This window comes from Tursiops truncatus, chromosome 6 (assembly GCF_011762595.2).
Source record: "Tursiops truncatus isolate mTurTru1 chromosome 6, mTurTru1.mat.Y, whole genome shotgun sequence".
Classification (NCBI taxonomy): domain Eukaryota; kingdom Metazoa; phylum Chordata; class Mammalia; order Artiodactyla; family Delphinidae; genus Tursiops; species Tursiops truncatus.
Genome location: NC_047039.1, coordinates 107,055,978 through 107,071,547, shown reverse-complemented (window position 1 = coordinate 107,071,547; position 15,570 = coordinate 107,055,978). Strand labels below are relative to the sequence as shown.

The window sequence follows — 15,570 nt, the reverse complement described above, 5'->3', positions numbered from 1 at the left end:
AGACAGGAAGAGGGAAAAGACAGAGCGTGGGTACTCTGGGCAGCTGGCATACACAAGGGTGCCAGCTCTGGGTTCCGACTGAACAGGCCATATCAGAGGGGCCCTTGCCTCTCCCTTGTCTGTCTCGTCTGTTCCAACTCCAAGGGCCACAAAGCTAGTGGACCAGGAGGGAGGCAATAGAACCGCGGGGTCTGGTGGAGGCACCCGAGCATGTGCCCTCCCCCACCCCAGGCCTCCAGCAGGACCGGCTGTAGGAGTCCAGACTTCGGACTCCTACACTGGATGGTCTGGAGTGACGTGACTATCAACAGCAGAGAGACTTCGGGGCCGCTAAGTTCTCAGCATCGACTGGGAAAAGAACGAAGCCACAGAGTAGGTTGGAAAGGACACTGCGGAAAAATAAAGTTGGTTTCTTCTCACACCTGACTGGGTCCAGCTCATTTAATAAGCTGGTTACATAAGGACATGAGGTATCTCCCGGAGTCCATGAGCAGGGACACAGCTGGGCCTCACAAGGACCAGGAACCAGAAACTGCCTGGAAAGCCTTCAAGAGGCCAGGAATCCGCCCTCTCAGCCTCTCTCTGTCCTTTCCCTTTCCCTGCCTGCAGGGTCTCTCTCTGTTTCTTGTGCATGGATCCGCTTTTCCCAGCATGGAATTTCTAAGCTCACATGTCCTCCTGGTCTGAGTGCCAGCAAAGACCTGAAGACTCTCTCCTCGCAGCCAACTCCCAGCCAGAGGACCCACTGGCCCGCTCGGGTTGGGTGTCCTCACTCTTATCGACTGGGCTCCGAGCAGAGCTGGTGGAAGGAACGCGGCTGCTGGAGCTCAAGGCTGTGGAAGGCATGGGGGAAGTTCCCACGGTCCCAGCTGAGCAGGGGTCAAGGCTGGCTCTATATCCAGAAAGGTGTCCGGACTATACTCCAGCTGTTGTTGGTCCCCATCCTCTCTGGAGACCATATTTTGCCAACTAGGTGGATTCTGTCCCATTACTCGTTAGATCACGTCCTATTCCCCAGCCCCTCCCCTGCTGACTCCTGCCCTCCCAGGCTCAGCTGTGTCACTAAACACGACCGACACACGGCTGTGCCCAGAGGGGCTCTTACTGCCCTTCCTGGATACGCCGGGTTTCTCAATAGTTTTCGTAGATATAGGAGGCAACAAGTTCCCCACTGCTGGGCTCTTCCAGGCAGTATTTGCTCTGGATAACACTCATACCACCCACAATCTATAGGCGCTGTCCATGTGCCAGGCACCATGTGTGTCTCTTTAAACTCTCACAACCACCCTGTGAGGTGGGTTCTACAATTACCCAACCTTCGACGTCACAGAAATTGAGGCTCAGAGTTGTACGTGACTTGCCCAAGAACATGCAGCCTGAGATGCTCAGGATGTGAGCTCGAGTCTGACTCCTGAGCTCCTGCCTCTGCAGGATTAGATCACTGTCCCCAATGATGAAATGAAATGACCAAGGCTCCTCTCTCACCCCATCATCACTTCCTGGTATGTCTGAGAATCATGCAGCATGGAGCCTGCTGCCCACATAAGTGGGTGTGTGAGCTGGCCAGCCAGCCTACCTGTGCAGAAGCAGCTGGATGGACAGTAGGTCCCCAGGTGTCAGGAAGTCAGTTCAGGGCTGTTTGCCCAATTTATCTCAGAGCTGAGGGCACAGAATAATAGGGGGCAGTGATGGAGAATATCTCTCAGCTTCTTGGGGCTCACAATCCTTTGCCAGGGCTAAAGTGGCTGGGCCCTGCCTCTCTCCCTTCCTCTTGGAGGACAATCTACAGACCAAGCGCCGCCCTTTGGCACTAGGAGTGTCCTGCTTGTGGCTGGTCTGGCTCTCACCTCATGTACCAATTCTATCTTGTCCAAGCCTTGGTCTGCACTATCTGGTAACTGGGTCCCTGTTGTGTTGGCTTATCTCCCATTTCCATGCCTTCAGGACAGGGGTTTGCTTGGCTAGTCTCTCTCAGATCCTGCAGTCAGGCCTGAACCAGCTCTAGCCTGGGACTCCACCCCTTGTGGACACATGCCTTGGTACCTACAATCACTGGGACACTCCTGACCTCGGGTATCCCGGGTCAGCTCACCCAAACATGGGAACTCAGACACAGATAATCCCTCCCAGCCGTGCAGCCTTCCCAAAGCCCTTCCACACGCAGCACCTCCCCACTGTTCGCCGACGGTCATGATACATCCATCTCCATGGGCGGGTCAGGGGTGCTTCCTTCCCGCTGCTGCAGTACATGTACCCTCCTAAAGTTGAGGGACATCTCACATTAGGAGGACAGCTCCCTGGGCAAGGGTGGACAGGCCACATTCGCCCTGACCCTTAGCAGAGCTGGGAGTGGCCCAGAACCCACAAGGGTAGCTAACAGAGCAAATGGGATTAGAATTGCCTTCCGGAGCAGTGCGATGACAGAGGCCAACGCCCTAGTCATCTGGAAGAGGGGAAAGAATTAGAGGAAGCACACAGCCTCCCTGGAGCCCAGAAAGCTGACCGAGCCCGAGGTGAGTGTGCCGGGCATCGGCTCCTCTCCACGGGAACCCGACAGCCAGGGCAGTGCAGGGCTGTGCTGGGGACGCGGGGAGAGGAATTAAGGACAGACATTCAGGATGCAGACACAGGAAGCAGGGGCAGCTGAGCAGCTGGGTGGGAGGTCTGAAGGCCTGGCTGCCTAGCCCAGGCCCAGGGAGCACGGGCTTGAAGTAGGAAGCAGCTTCTTTGTCAAGAGCACAAAGAACTAGTGGGTAGCGAAATGTGTACTAAAACCAGAGGCCATCTTTCACCTGTCATTTCATTATAAGAAACTGGTTGGTAATGGCTAGCACTGGTGAGAGCAGAGAAGACAGGCAGGCTGGCATGCGTGGGTGGGAGTGGAACTGTAACCCAGGAAGTGGGTTCCCCAGCAGCAGTGACCAAAAAGAAAGTCGCACGTCACCTCTGCCCAGCAATTCCACTTCCAGCTCTTGGTGTTTCAGAAATACTCTGGCAGGTGAGTAAAGATACAAGTAAAAAGGTGTTCTCCACTGCACCACCCGTCCAAGGGAAAAAGTAGAAACAACCTAAGCATTTATCAATTGGGGCTAAACAAATCAACGTACATCCAGGCCCCGTCCAACAAGGCGCCACGTGGCCACGGGTGCCACGGAGCCACTTGGAAGAATGAAGGAGTTCTGTACCTGCTGCCACTGAACAGTACCCACCACACTTCGAGTGGAACAAAAAGTAAGGTGCAAAACAAACTGTCTACCCAAAGGTTCCCATTTTGGTTGAAAAGCACGAGACTCTTCGCACACCCCCATGTGCACTGATACTTCTCCGTGTGGATTCAAGTGCCTGGAAGGACACACCCAACCTGCCAACACTGGCTGCCTCTGAGAAGTAGGAGGGGAGGAAGGGGATTTTCACTTTCTACTTTATAGACTTTCTAGTGTGAGTTTTACAACAAACAATGTGTTACTTTTGTCATTTTAAGAGTTTTTAAAAGATGAATGGGAGTTGAATGGCACTGCTGGGCACAGCCTTTCTGGCCGCAGGAAGCAGAGCTCTTGCCCGCCCCCGCTTGAACAGGCACTCCTGGGCCCCTAAAGCCCTGGACGACTTACACTCTAGGCCTTTCTGAGGGTAACTTCCTGGGACCTTTCAGGCTCTAATCAGCTTGTCCCCAGGCACCTTCCTTCCTCACAGAGCTGCCAGAATTCATCTCCTCTCCATGGGGCAACCGCCCCCTCTGCCCTAGAAGATTTCCTTCCCTCAAAATTAGCTTCTAATTTTGGGACCCAGCACTTCCTGCTGCCCCAGAGATCAATCTGACAGTCTTTTTTTTTTTAATTAAGGAGGTTTTTTTAATGATAAATATTTTACAGAAAATAATTACTCCCTACAGGGTATTATCTGGAGTTCATTACATGGAATAATTTATTTGCTCTTTACAGCAACCCCATGAGGCAGATCCTGTGATTATTCCCATTTTAAAGATAATGAAGTAACATTTCCAAGAGGACTCAGCTCATTAGCAGTGGAGTCAGGACCTGAAAGAACGCAGTTTGCCTCCAGGGCTCTTGCTCTCAACTACTCTGACATATTGTCTCTGAGAAGTAAACAGAAAATAACACACATCTGAGGAATCTTGTCATCAACGGCTTGTCCTGGATGTATGGGTTCATAGAGTCCTCTCCGTAAACAGTCAAGGGCAGGTAGGAAGTAATTCCTCCCTTTTGGCCCCTAGATTAGTCCCTTGTTCTAGACATCAGCTCAGCACCCATTGCCAGGGGTACATACCTCCATCTCTACCAGTAGAAGCCCAGGCCCTAGAGACTGAAGACCAGAGAGGGAGAGAAAGGGAGTCCTTTCCTCCCTACAGTCTGCTCTCTAGAGTCTGGAGTTTAGCCTGAGGCATCTGCTCTGTCTGGAGACGGTCAACAGCACTTATGTCCTTTTTCTATGTTGGCCCTACCTCCACAAGGGAGCAGGTCACAGCTCTGGATTTCCATCAATAAAGCAAACCCAAAATCGATACAGGAATTGGACACTTGTCCATTGCGTAAGTTGCTATGTGGGGCGGTTGGGAATCTCCTGATTTGTCTAGGTAGAACTCACCTCTGTCTGCCTGTCTGTCTGTCTGTCTCTCTCTAGGCCCAACTGTAACCTGCTCCTGATTCCATCATGGTGCCCGCTGTAGTCACCTGCAGCAAGTCTGTAGGCACCTTGGGGACAGTGATTTGCCCTCTGCTTCTTTGGCACCTCTCATTTTCCCATGGTGGGTTCATATAAAATATGTGTGCAATGGATGAATGAGTGAATGAGTAAACTTAATGTATTTCAATACTATTTTTAACATCCACAATCTGACAGTCTTTTGTGTGTGGAGTTTTACAGCTGATTTTGTTCCAATACAGATGGGGCAACAAAGTAACAATTGTGGGGTAGTGATAAAGTTGGTGCAATGCACTAGTTATCCATTACTGTGTGACAACCTACCTCCAAATTTAGCACCTCACAACAATAAACATTTGCCGTCTTGCAGTTCCGTGGGTCAGAAGTTTGGGTGTGTTTTAGCTGGGCATCTCTGGCCTAAGGTGTCTCATGAGATGACAGTCATGGAGGGGCTGCGGCCTCCTTTGAAGGCTCCACTCAGGCACAATCTGCTTCCAAGTTCACCCACGTGGCTATCGGCAGGCCTCACACCCTCACCACACAGGCCTCGCCAGAGGACAGCCAAACACATGGCTGCTGGGTTCCCCCAGGATGCGTGAGCCAAGAAAGAGTAAGACGACAGCAACACCCAACAGAGAAGCAGTCTTTTTATAATCGAATCCCGGAGTGACATCCCATTATTTCTGTCATATAGGATTTGTTAGAAGCAAGTCAGTATGTTCTGCCCATGTTCCAGGGGAAGGGACTACACAAGGGATCGTTGGGGGCCAGCTTAGAAGCTATCTACCACGTGAAATCTTCCAGATTCTCAGGGCCATCGTCCTAACTCTTTCCAAAAGAGACGTCCCAATGGCCCCGCGTTATTCCTGCAGCTGGAGAAACTCTAGCCTTTCCTCTATCCCTAATCCTTCTCTTCTTTAGGGCTGGCGGGCCCTGGGAAGGCCCTCCTTCTCCCACCTTGAGCCCCTGTACCACACAGGAGGGCCCTGGAGACATTCCTCTCTTCAGCCCACTGTCTGGTTTCCCCAGAGGGTAAAGGTCTGTTAGCAGGAACATATGGCATAATCTGAGGTTAGTGGTGGGGCTCTGGGGTCGCAGCACTACGATGTGGCAGTAGTAAGTGGTGAAACTTTTAACAAGTCTTATTACGCTTCTGCAACTGTGACATAAGTTAAAAATAGTGCCTTCCTCAGAGGAAGGAGTGTTGGGAGGATTAAATGAGATCATGAGTGTAAAGCGCTCGGTGCGGGGCCTGTTGTGTGGTGGAAGAAGTAAACGTGAGTGCTGGTCATTTTTATTATTGTCAGCTTCTAATTAGAAGTCCAAAGACTAAGGGTCAAAGAGGAGCAGTTGTCTGATGACTCCACAGATTCCTGCTATGGAAACACACCTGCACTTGCACAAAATGGGCTCGTGCTCTCATCTCCTTTCCGGGGTTCAGACAAAACTGCTCGACCCAGAGAAAGGCTGACTGCAGGTCCTCCCTGTGCCCCAGAAGGGACGAATGTGACCAGCTGCTCAGATCTGGGCAGCAAAGCCTGAAGGAAAGAAACCTCTCCCCCAGCGTGTTTTCCTCCCATGCTGCTTCTCTCCATGGAGACAGATGTTAAATGGAGGATGCATAAGTTAAGGCAGGGTGGAACCCCAGCCATGAGCATGAGGTCTTGAGTTAAACTTGGTGTCTGCCTGGCGTACAATGTTGGTAAGTCATAAGTGAAACAGTAGGGTTTTTTCATTCGCAAAATGGGGATTTTAATAACATCCACTGGCTTTTTGTGAAAATTGAGCAAGACTGTGAAGTCCCAGAGAAATGTGGATTTTAAGGTAACAAATCCTGAGATTGCAAAAGTAAAGGCAAAATTCTCTCTGGAAGGGAGAGATTTAAAACCATATGCAGCTGATGACTCAAAAAAATAATGGAAAAGGTTTCCTTCATTTGGGATGTGTTGTGTCTTTGTGATTATTCTGTTGATCGAGAAGCATGTTTGAGATGCATCAGAAGGTAGCTTTTCCCTGCTTGCTGGGCCCCAGAGGGGGCTGGATCCTTCCTCTATCTGGAGAAGGAGAAACTTGATCAAAGGCTCTCCTGGGCTTGTTGCGCCCTGTAGCACGTGGCCATCGGGCAAAGAGGAGAAAGGCACGGCTCTGGGCTCCAGAAGTAGGCATTCCAGAACGCAGGCTTAAGCTTTTCTTTGTGGCACTGACATCCCCTTAGCCATCCCCGAGCTGTGCTTCCCTGGCTAAGGAAGGAGGAGCCTGGGGCTTCCCTGGTGGCGCAGTGGTTAAGAATCCACCTGCCAGTGCAGGAGACACGGGTTCGAGCCCTGGTCCGGGAAGACCCCACATGCCGCAGAGCAATTAAGCCCACGCACCGCAACTACTGAGCCTGCACTCTAGAGCCTGCGAGCCACAAGTACTAAAGCCGGCGTGCCACAACTACTGAAGCCCACACGTCTAGAGCCTGTGGTCCGCAACAAGAGAAGTCACCACAACGAGAAGCCTGCGCAATGCAACGAAGATTAGCCCCCACTAGCCGCAATTAGAGAAAGCCCACATGCAGCAAAGAAGACCCAACACAGCCAAAAATAAAATAAATAAATTTATTTTTTAAAAAAGGGGGGGGACTTCCCTGGTGGCGCAGTGGTTAAGAATCCGCCTGCCGATGCAGGGGACATGGGTTTGAGCCCTGGTCCGGGAAGATCCCACATGCCGCGGAGCAACTAAGCCCGTGCGCCACAACTCCTGAGCCTGTGCTCTAGAGCCCACGAGACACAGCTACTGAGCCTGCGCTCTAGAGCCCGCGAGCCACAACTACTGAGCCCGCGTGCCATGACTACTGAAGCCCACACGCCTAGAGCCCATGCTCCACAACAAGAGAAGCCACTGACCGCAATAAGAAGCCCGCGCGCTGCAACGAAGAGTAGCCCCCGCTTGCTGCAACTAGAGAAAGCCCGTGTGCAGCAACGAAGACCCAACGCAGCCATAAATAAATAAATTTATTAGAAAAAAAAGGAGGAGCCTGGCTGTACACAGGTCCATCTGGAGAGACTGGGTAGGAAAGCAGGAGATGACTGGAGGGAGGGATCAGGGTTTGTGGCCAGGCAGCTGGCTGAGGCACCAGAAACGACCAAGATGGATCTGTGGAACAAATGAGTATTCCTTGGGGATTCTTGGGAACACATGGGGTGGGGAACTGAAGGGAAAAAAGGCTGAATTTCCTGCATGCGGAATGGAATTTTTTCAGTTGGGAGTTAAAGGAAAGAATTAGCCTTAATCTGGCAAACTTGGGGACAGGTGGATAACACTGTGGTAACCCTAACTTGGGAGCCATCGGACTTTGGTCCTGGGGTGGTACAGGCCCCCACCAAAGGGGCAACAGCCACTCTGATTCGGTTCTGGGAAGCAGAAGATCTGCCGGCATCCATCAGTTCAAGCCCCCTGCCTTCTGGAGGGAGATCAAGAGAGCACGTGCCCGTGCCCTTTCATCTCTGCTCAAATGCGCACATCCTTCATTCTCAAAGCCCAGGCACAGGGAGATGCATGCGTCTCCAATCCGGTATGAGGGACATGCTCACTGATAACTGTTTTAGGTCTCTCCAAGGCTTTGCTCTAAAATGAACTGTTTTCAAAAGGGCTTCCCCTTCCCCTCCCCCACCCCCACCCCCACCCCAGCAGTTTCTGAAATACGGTGATGCACCACAGGCTTCTGCATGGTCCCCTGCCTGGTTTTCCCTCCTCCAGCCTGACCTCCCCCAAGCCCGACACCTGCTGTCGGCCAGGAGACCCGTGTTCAAGGCAAACCCAAGCCAACCACGCCCTTGCTCAAAACCCTCCTGGTCCCCTACTGCTCGTGGAGGCCAGAGCCTGAGCCCCCCACGCCCAGTGTGCAGGCCCTAAGCAACCTCACCCCTCTCTCCCACTCCAGCTGCTTCTCACGACACCCTCCTCCTGATTCTCTACTCTCCAGGCAGTTTTCCCAGCAAACATGTTTTTCCCCACTTCAGGGCTCTTGCACAAGCCGCTGTCTTTGTCTGGGATGCTCACATGCCACCTCTTCATCCAGCTTATTCATCTTTTAGGGCTTCCCTCCAGAAAACCCTTGCTGGTCCCCCAGCCTGGGATGGGTCCCCCTTTATTCACTCCTTTGCCTTTCCCTCCACAGTGCTCGGCTCACTTTGGTTTCTAGTTCACTGCCAGTGATCAGATCTGGGCCGTGAGCGCCACCAGAGCAGAACTGAAGTCTGATGCCCGGGTGAGAACACACCCACCTTGCAGAGGGCCTGGCGTGTGAGGCCCTCAGGCTCAGAGTGTGAGCCTCTCACCCCCAGCTGTTCTGGGGGCTTTGGGGCATCAACGTAAATGCTTCTTTTTGACCAATGACCACTTCTTTTTGAAAGTCCTTTTACATATCCCACAGTTTAAGTCTGTTAATTTTATACTCAGAATTTGGAAACAACTTGCCTTTATTTTAAACTTCAGAGTCCATATTTGAACATAAAACCTTGCTTTTTAAAAATGGGAGGGTTTGGGTGTTTGAAGGAATAGCTTAGCTTCTAGAAATTTACTTCACATATTAGAAGTCTGGGTAAATTTACCAGGAATCTAAATGTTCTCTAACTATTCAGAACTGTCAGAATGCCTCGTTTTTGTTCCTTGAGAGATCACAATTTTCCACACTGCCTATAGTTACTTTTAGAATCAGGCTCTAAACCTTTTAAAATCTATTACATTTGTAATAGCTATTTCCTGGAGGGAACTATAGGTTCTGAAAACCAAACACCCTCTAAATCAATAAAGCTACTTGGAAGTAAATGGCGTAGCCACGCTTCACAGCTCATTGCCTGCTTTTGTTATCACTTTGACCTGAACTGGGTATTTACAAGGAGTAGCTATCAGAGAAAATTAAGCTGCAAATAACTGACCTGACTATTTCCCACAACTATTTTTGCACTTTGAAGTAAATGGGAATAAACTTTTTGAGACAAAGAGAGTCTTATTTTTGAAATGTAGTAAGTTTTTCCCTCAGTGTTTTTTAAATTATGCTTCACAAGAAACAGTGCACCAAAGTGCAGCCAACTGGCTCTAAAATTTGCATTGGAAGGAGATGGAATACACACCCACATGGTTAATAACGTGCCAGTACTACATGAGGGTATCTTTACATGGAGTAAGAGACACATGTGTGAATAGTCCCAGGAAACCAGTTAGTGTAGAACCTTCCACAGAGGTTTAAAAGAATCGTTACAAAAGTAAAACCTATACTTGCTATTAGAGGCAAATAACCACTGAAGCAGCGTTCAAAGTCTCAAGCAGGAACTAAACGCATGAAGCAGCTGGAAATATCGAGGACTGACCTCAAGTCCCTCCCAGAGAATAACTCCCTCTCCCCCAAGGAAAACACCTACAGTGAGGACGTTGCCAGGGGAAAAAGAAATGGTTTCAGACATTTTTTCCTATATTGTACCTTCCAGGAATTATGTAACTCTTCCTCTTTTGATAAACAAATCCATCCCCAGGACAAGTTGGGTTTTCAAGAGGAATCCAGCACTAAAGCCACAACCTGGATTTGGGCAGGGTATGTCCATGGCAATCAGAGGTGCAGGGAGGCCTTAGCTGCCCTCAGGACGGATGGCCCCGCTGAGCCTCAGAATGGGGTCTTTCTTCATTCTTTTTAATGAAACCGTGCCCCCCACCCCCCGCCGCCATGGTAAACCCTCACACACCGTCCTGAGGACAGAAAGCACATTGGAGTCGCCTCCTGTTCTTTCAGTCTGACTTGTACACTGCAGGAGTCATTCTGATGCAAGGATGAGAAATGCAGTCCGATTGGCTCAAGTGGGGAGGGAAATCCTCATAGCAGGGAAGGAATAGGAGCAGGCGGTGGAGCTAGGCTCACTCAGGGACAAGGAGGGTCTTACAGGAGAACAGAGGCCCGTACGGAGTCTCTTGGGAAGTACCTGCCAGGAAGAGGCAGCTGAGATGAGGTGATCAGGGACAAGGAGGGGGCATCTGTCCAAAAACTCAGTGGCAAGGGGCCCTGGCACGGACTACATGTCCGCTGCAAGTGTGGACCTATCCTGCGGCCTGATGAGAGCCATCATGGTCACGCACGAGGGGCATCTGGCCAGAGGCCTGAATAGGGGACTCATCTGAAAGGGAGGGGTCTGGGAGCATACGCTGAGTCTGATGAGAAGGGACACAGGTCAGCAAGGGGAGATGGTATTCACTGAGTCAGCCCTTGGCTGAGGCCCACCGACCAATCTCTCAGAAGCCCAAGACAGCACTGGTTTGTGGTCCAAGAACAGAGTGTCACAAGAAAGAGCCAAGACAATTCATCCCACTTCACATAGCACCCGATGGAGGCCATTCACAAGTCATAAATGGCAGAGGACATACAGGTGGCAACTGAAAGGGAGGAGTAGGAAAATAATGACCTGAACAGTGGAGGTAGGCTGTCAGGAGAGGGCAGTGTTAAGAGCTTAGGGCTTAGGGCTTCCCTGGTGGCGCAGTGGTTGAGAATCTGCCTGCCGATGCAGGGGACATGGGTTCGAGCCCTGGTCTGGGAGGATCCCACATGCCGCAGAGCAACTAGGCCTGTGAGCCACAACTACTGAGCCTGCACGTCTGGAGCCTGTGCTCCACAACAAGAGAGGCCGCGATAGTGAGAGGCCCGCACACCGCGATGAAGAGTGGCCCCCGCTTGCCACAACTAGAGAAAGCCCTCACACAGAAACGAAGACCCAACACAGCCAAAAATAAAAAAAATTAATTAATAAAAAAAAGAACTTAGGGCTTATAGCCACACCACTGGGCCAAGGCCTGGCTCTGCCACTCTCCAGTTATGTGACCCGGGGCAACCTCTCAGCACCTGCTTATTCACTGGGCCATTTTGTGAGCATTCATTGAGATGGTGCATTAAAATACCTAGCAAGGTACTGGGCACAGAGAAAGGAGACAATCAACAGCAGCTCTTGTGATCATTTTACGAGAGAGAAGAGGCCATCCTTAACGATCCTGGAGCACCTCTGCTAGTTGAACCAGTGGGCTGCACCCTAATGCCATCAACCCATCCTCCAATGGATTAGCCCCAGGCAAGGTGGGAATGGGCTTGGGAGCTGCGCACACCAACGTGCCCTCCACCTGCAGATCTGAGAGGAAAGGCACTGTAGTTTACAGCAAGCAGTAAGATGAGAACAAGGAAAGGATAAGGAAGCGTGAAAAAAGAATGATAATTCAATAACATGGCTTAAGTCTAAACAAATGGGAAGGACTTTTACTCCCCTAATAAAGGCAAGATCTCTCATATTGGGCCCAACTAAATACGGTTTTTAAGGATCACACTTAAGACAAAACAACTTAAAATATTAAAATGCAAAATATAGTCAAAGATTTATAAAATGAATGCAAAGGAAAAATAAATCAGATTTCAAAGAATTAACACTAACGAAATAAAAGCAAATAATAAATGGAATCAAGATCATTTTGTATGGGACACACTTCATAATGAATCTGCAACTGTTATAAACTTCTATATAGTCATTCGTTGGTATCCATGTGGGATTGGCCCCAGGACCCCTGCAGATACCAAAATCCAGGGATGCTCAAGTCCCTTATGTGAAATGGCATAGTATTTGCATATAACCTACACACACCCTCCCCTACACTTTAAATCATCTCTGGGTTACTTGTAACACCTAATATGATTAAAAGCTATATAAATAGTTGCCAGCACCTGGCAAGTTCAAGCTTTACTTTTTGGAACTTTGTGGATTTTTTTTCCAGAATATTTTCAGTCGAGAGTTGGCTGAATCCATGAATGCAGAACCTAGGGATATGGAGGGCCAACTGTATACTAAATAATGTAAGGCAGAAACTGTTAGAAATGCAAGGGGACTCTAAGACATATTTCTGTCCTTGATAGACCAGGTTGTCAAAAATGAAAAATGTGAATGTTGTAATGATAAGAGTAACTTGAGAGATTACATCTTTTCCAGCGCCCATGAAATATTTATACCAACTGATGTTATATTAAACCACAAGACAAATATCAAACATTTTAAAAAACCTAGAAAGCATATGTGTCATATGTTCTAAAACAATGTTAAAAAAAATTAGAGAGAAGACCATTTTTAAAAACCAAAGCCCTTCATAGCTGTGTTATGCATAATAGTGAAATAGTGAGCCAAAATAGTGTTATCCAAAAAGTGAAACAACTCACATATCCGTCAAATGATGATAGATAAATAAAATGTGGTACATCCATTCAATGGAATATTATTTGGCAATAAGGAGGAATGAAATACTGATCATGCTCTAACAGGAATGAACCTTGAAAACATGATGCTCAGGGAAAGAAGCCAGTCATAAAAGACCACATTGTACAATTCAATTCATATGAAATGTCCCAAATAAGCAAATCTATGAAGACAGAAAGTAGATTAGCAGTTCATCTAGGGCTGAGGGTGAGGGGGTGGAAGGCAGGTGGCTAGAAGGAAAAGGAGTGACTATGAATGGGTACGGGGTTTCTCGTTGGGGTGATTAAAAAGTTCTAAAATTGACTGCACTTATGGTCGTACAACTTTGTGAGTATACTAAAAACCATCGATTGTACATTTTAAATGGATGCTACATGAATTATAACTCAATAAAGCCATTTGAAAAAACCAAAAATAAAAACTCAAGCCCTTGAAAATTAAAAAAAACCACTAACTTAAATACACTTGGATAAAAGAAAAATTGAAACTATAATTACAGAACATTTAAAGATATCACTGAGTACACTATGCATTAAAACATGTAGGATACAACAAAAGCAGCAATTAGATGGAAATATATACCCTTAACTGTTTTCCAAATGAAAGTAGAAAGAATAATATATATACAAATAAGCCAATAATTTGTTTACAATAACAAAACAACTTAAGGAAAGCAGAAGAAATGAATTATAAAAGACAAACGCGTAAATTCCATATTTCGTCAAATTTAGGATGTCATCTATTATAAATTTAGGATGCACCATAATTTTATGTAACACTAAGAAAAACTGCTGCCAATTAAACAATGTCACAATGCTTTGTTAGCATCAGTTGAAAGATGCATCCCAATTTGAGAGATTTAAAAATGTGGAGGAAAAAAGCACATCCTAGACTAATGGAATATAGTAGATTAGAAAGCAGGAAGACAATGTGACTGATAAACAAATACGAAGTCTAATTCTTTGGAAAGACCAACAGACGTACCTCTGGCAAAGCAAATTAAAAACAGAAAGAGAAAACAAAAATGAAAACAATTAGGAATGCAAAGCAAATATAACCATACATACACAGGAGGTTAACATTTATAGTGATTATATAAAACCCTATGTTCAAAAAAATTAAGTGAGGAAAAACTTTATGCTAATAATTTCAAAAACTTGGGTCAAATGGACAATTTTATACTAACATTAAGTTTTCCAAATGAGATTTAAAAGAATTAGAAAATTAAATACACAATGCTCATAGAGGACAGTTAAAAGTTGTCAAAAATGTATCTCAAAAAACTTACACTAGATTTCTGAAAATACTAGGAGTCACTTCCATAAAACCTTTATTTCCCTTGTTCTTAATACTATTTTATATCATAAAGAGATAGAAAATTTTCATAAAATTACCGTAACTGTGAAAAACCAAACCACAAGAAATACTTTTCACCCGTCAAACCGGCAAAAGAAAAAAAAAAGAAAGGAAAAGAAAAAAAAAAAAGCACATGAAAATACACAGCATTTGTGCACATGGGGAAAATAGGCAATTTCTTCCCCTTCTAATGAAAATATAAGTTGTTACAACCTCTCCGGAGAGTGTTTTGAAGTATACATGAAAAGGCACACAATTTTGCAAAGTTTTGACCCAGTAATCACACTTCCAGGAATTTATTACAAGGTAAGATTCCTAACTATATAGGTGATTTTTGCAACAGGGATGCCCACTGCAAAATTTTAATAGCAAAAATGTATAGACAAATGTCAATATTAGAGAGATCCCAGTTGCACAAATCCATGTGATGGGACTGAGTCATAGTATAGAAATGCAGGTAATAACATTAAATGTTCACGACAGAGTAAACATACAGATTCTATATGCATCCAAAAGAATGAAAAGATATGAAGCAAAACAGGGATTATCTCTAGGTGGGAAAGCAAATGCTACTAATTTTCTTCTCTTCCAAGTTCCTTGCAATGAACATGTATTATTTTCGAATCAGTAAAATCAATAATCATTATAATAATTCTGTTGGAACAAATCTTATATATTAATAATGTCCAGAGAATCAGAAGAGAGGGGTTTGGGCCTGAGTTCCCCCAGTTCAAGAAGATGTGGATAAACCAGTAAGAGTCCTGTGACCCTTCTGAGCTGCAGGCTGGGGAGGCTTGGGATTCACAGATCATTTGTATTAGCAGCAGAATATCCCTTGTTTCAAGACCCTCATCAGGAAATTCCCATCTTTAGGAAGTATCAATAGCCTGTTCTAACCCAAGGAGCCAACCAATCACCTCTTTATCCATGGCCCATGCTGCTTCATGGAAATTTCTCAACTAGAAATTGTAAAAACATCTTATCTGGCAGTGAGCAGGTTTCTTAAAAAATAATAATCCAATTCAGACTCCTACCTAGATAGGGAATACTGGGAACCATCTTCAGGCTTCGGATATATTCCCGAGTCCGCTTGTAATTATCTTCTTTAGACATCAGGTAGTCCAATTTCTCAAAGGTGGTCTTGTCTTTTCGATTCAACAGCTGGAGTGAGAAAAAAACAGAGTATGAGAGAGAAGAGAAATAAACTGGAAGAAGCAAAAGAGAAAGGATAACTGCAGATGAAAACTAAAAGGAAATGTCCCAAGAGGCACGTCTATGATGTGCAGAATCCTGGGCA

The 15,570-nt window shown here is 46.9% G+C and overlaps 1 protein-coding gene across 16 annotated transcripts in view; it reads right to left on the bottom strand.

The window, feature by feature from the left end:
- The window catches only part of RALGPS1 (Ral GEF with PH domain and SH3 binding motif 1), a 290,080-nt gene that overhangs the window by 133,271 nt on the left and 141,239 nt on the right, over positions 1 to 15,570 (bottom strand). For all 16 annotated transcript variants that reach the window (XM_073806615.1, XM_033858613.2, XM_073806619.1 and 13 more), the window contains one exon: positions 15,308 to 15,434. In XM_073806615.1, the coding sequence (XP_073662716.1) occupies positions 15,308 to 15,434 (127 nt within the window). The remainder of the gene's footprint in view (positions 1 to 15,307; positions 15,435 to 15,570) is intronic.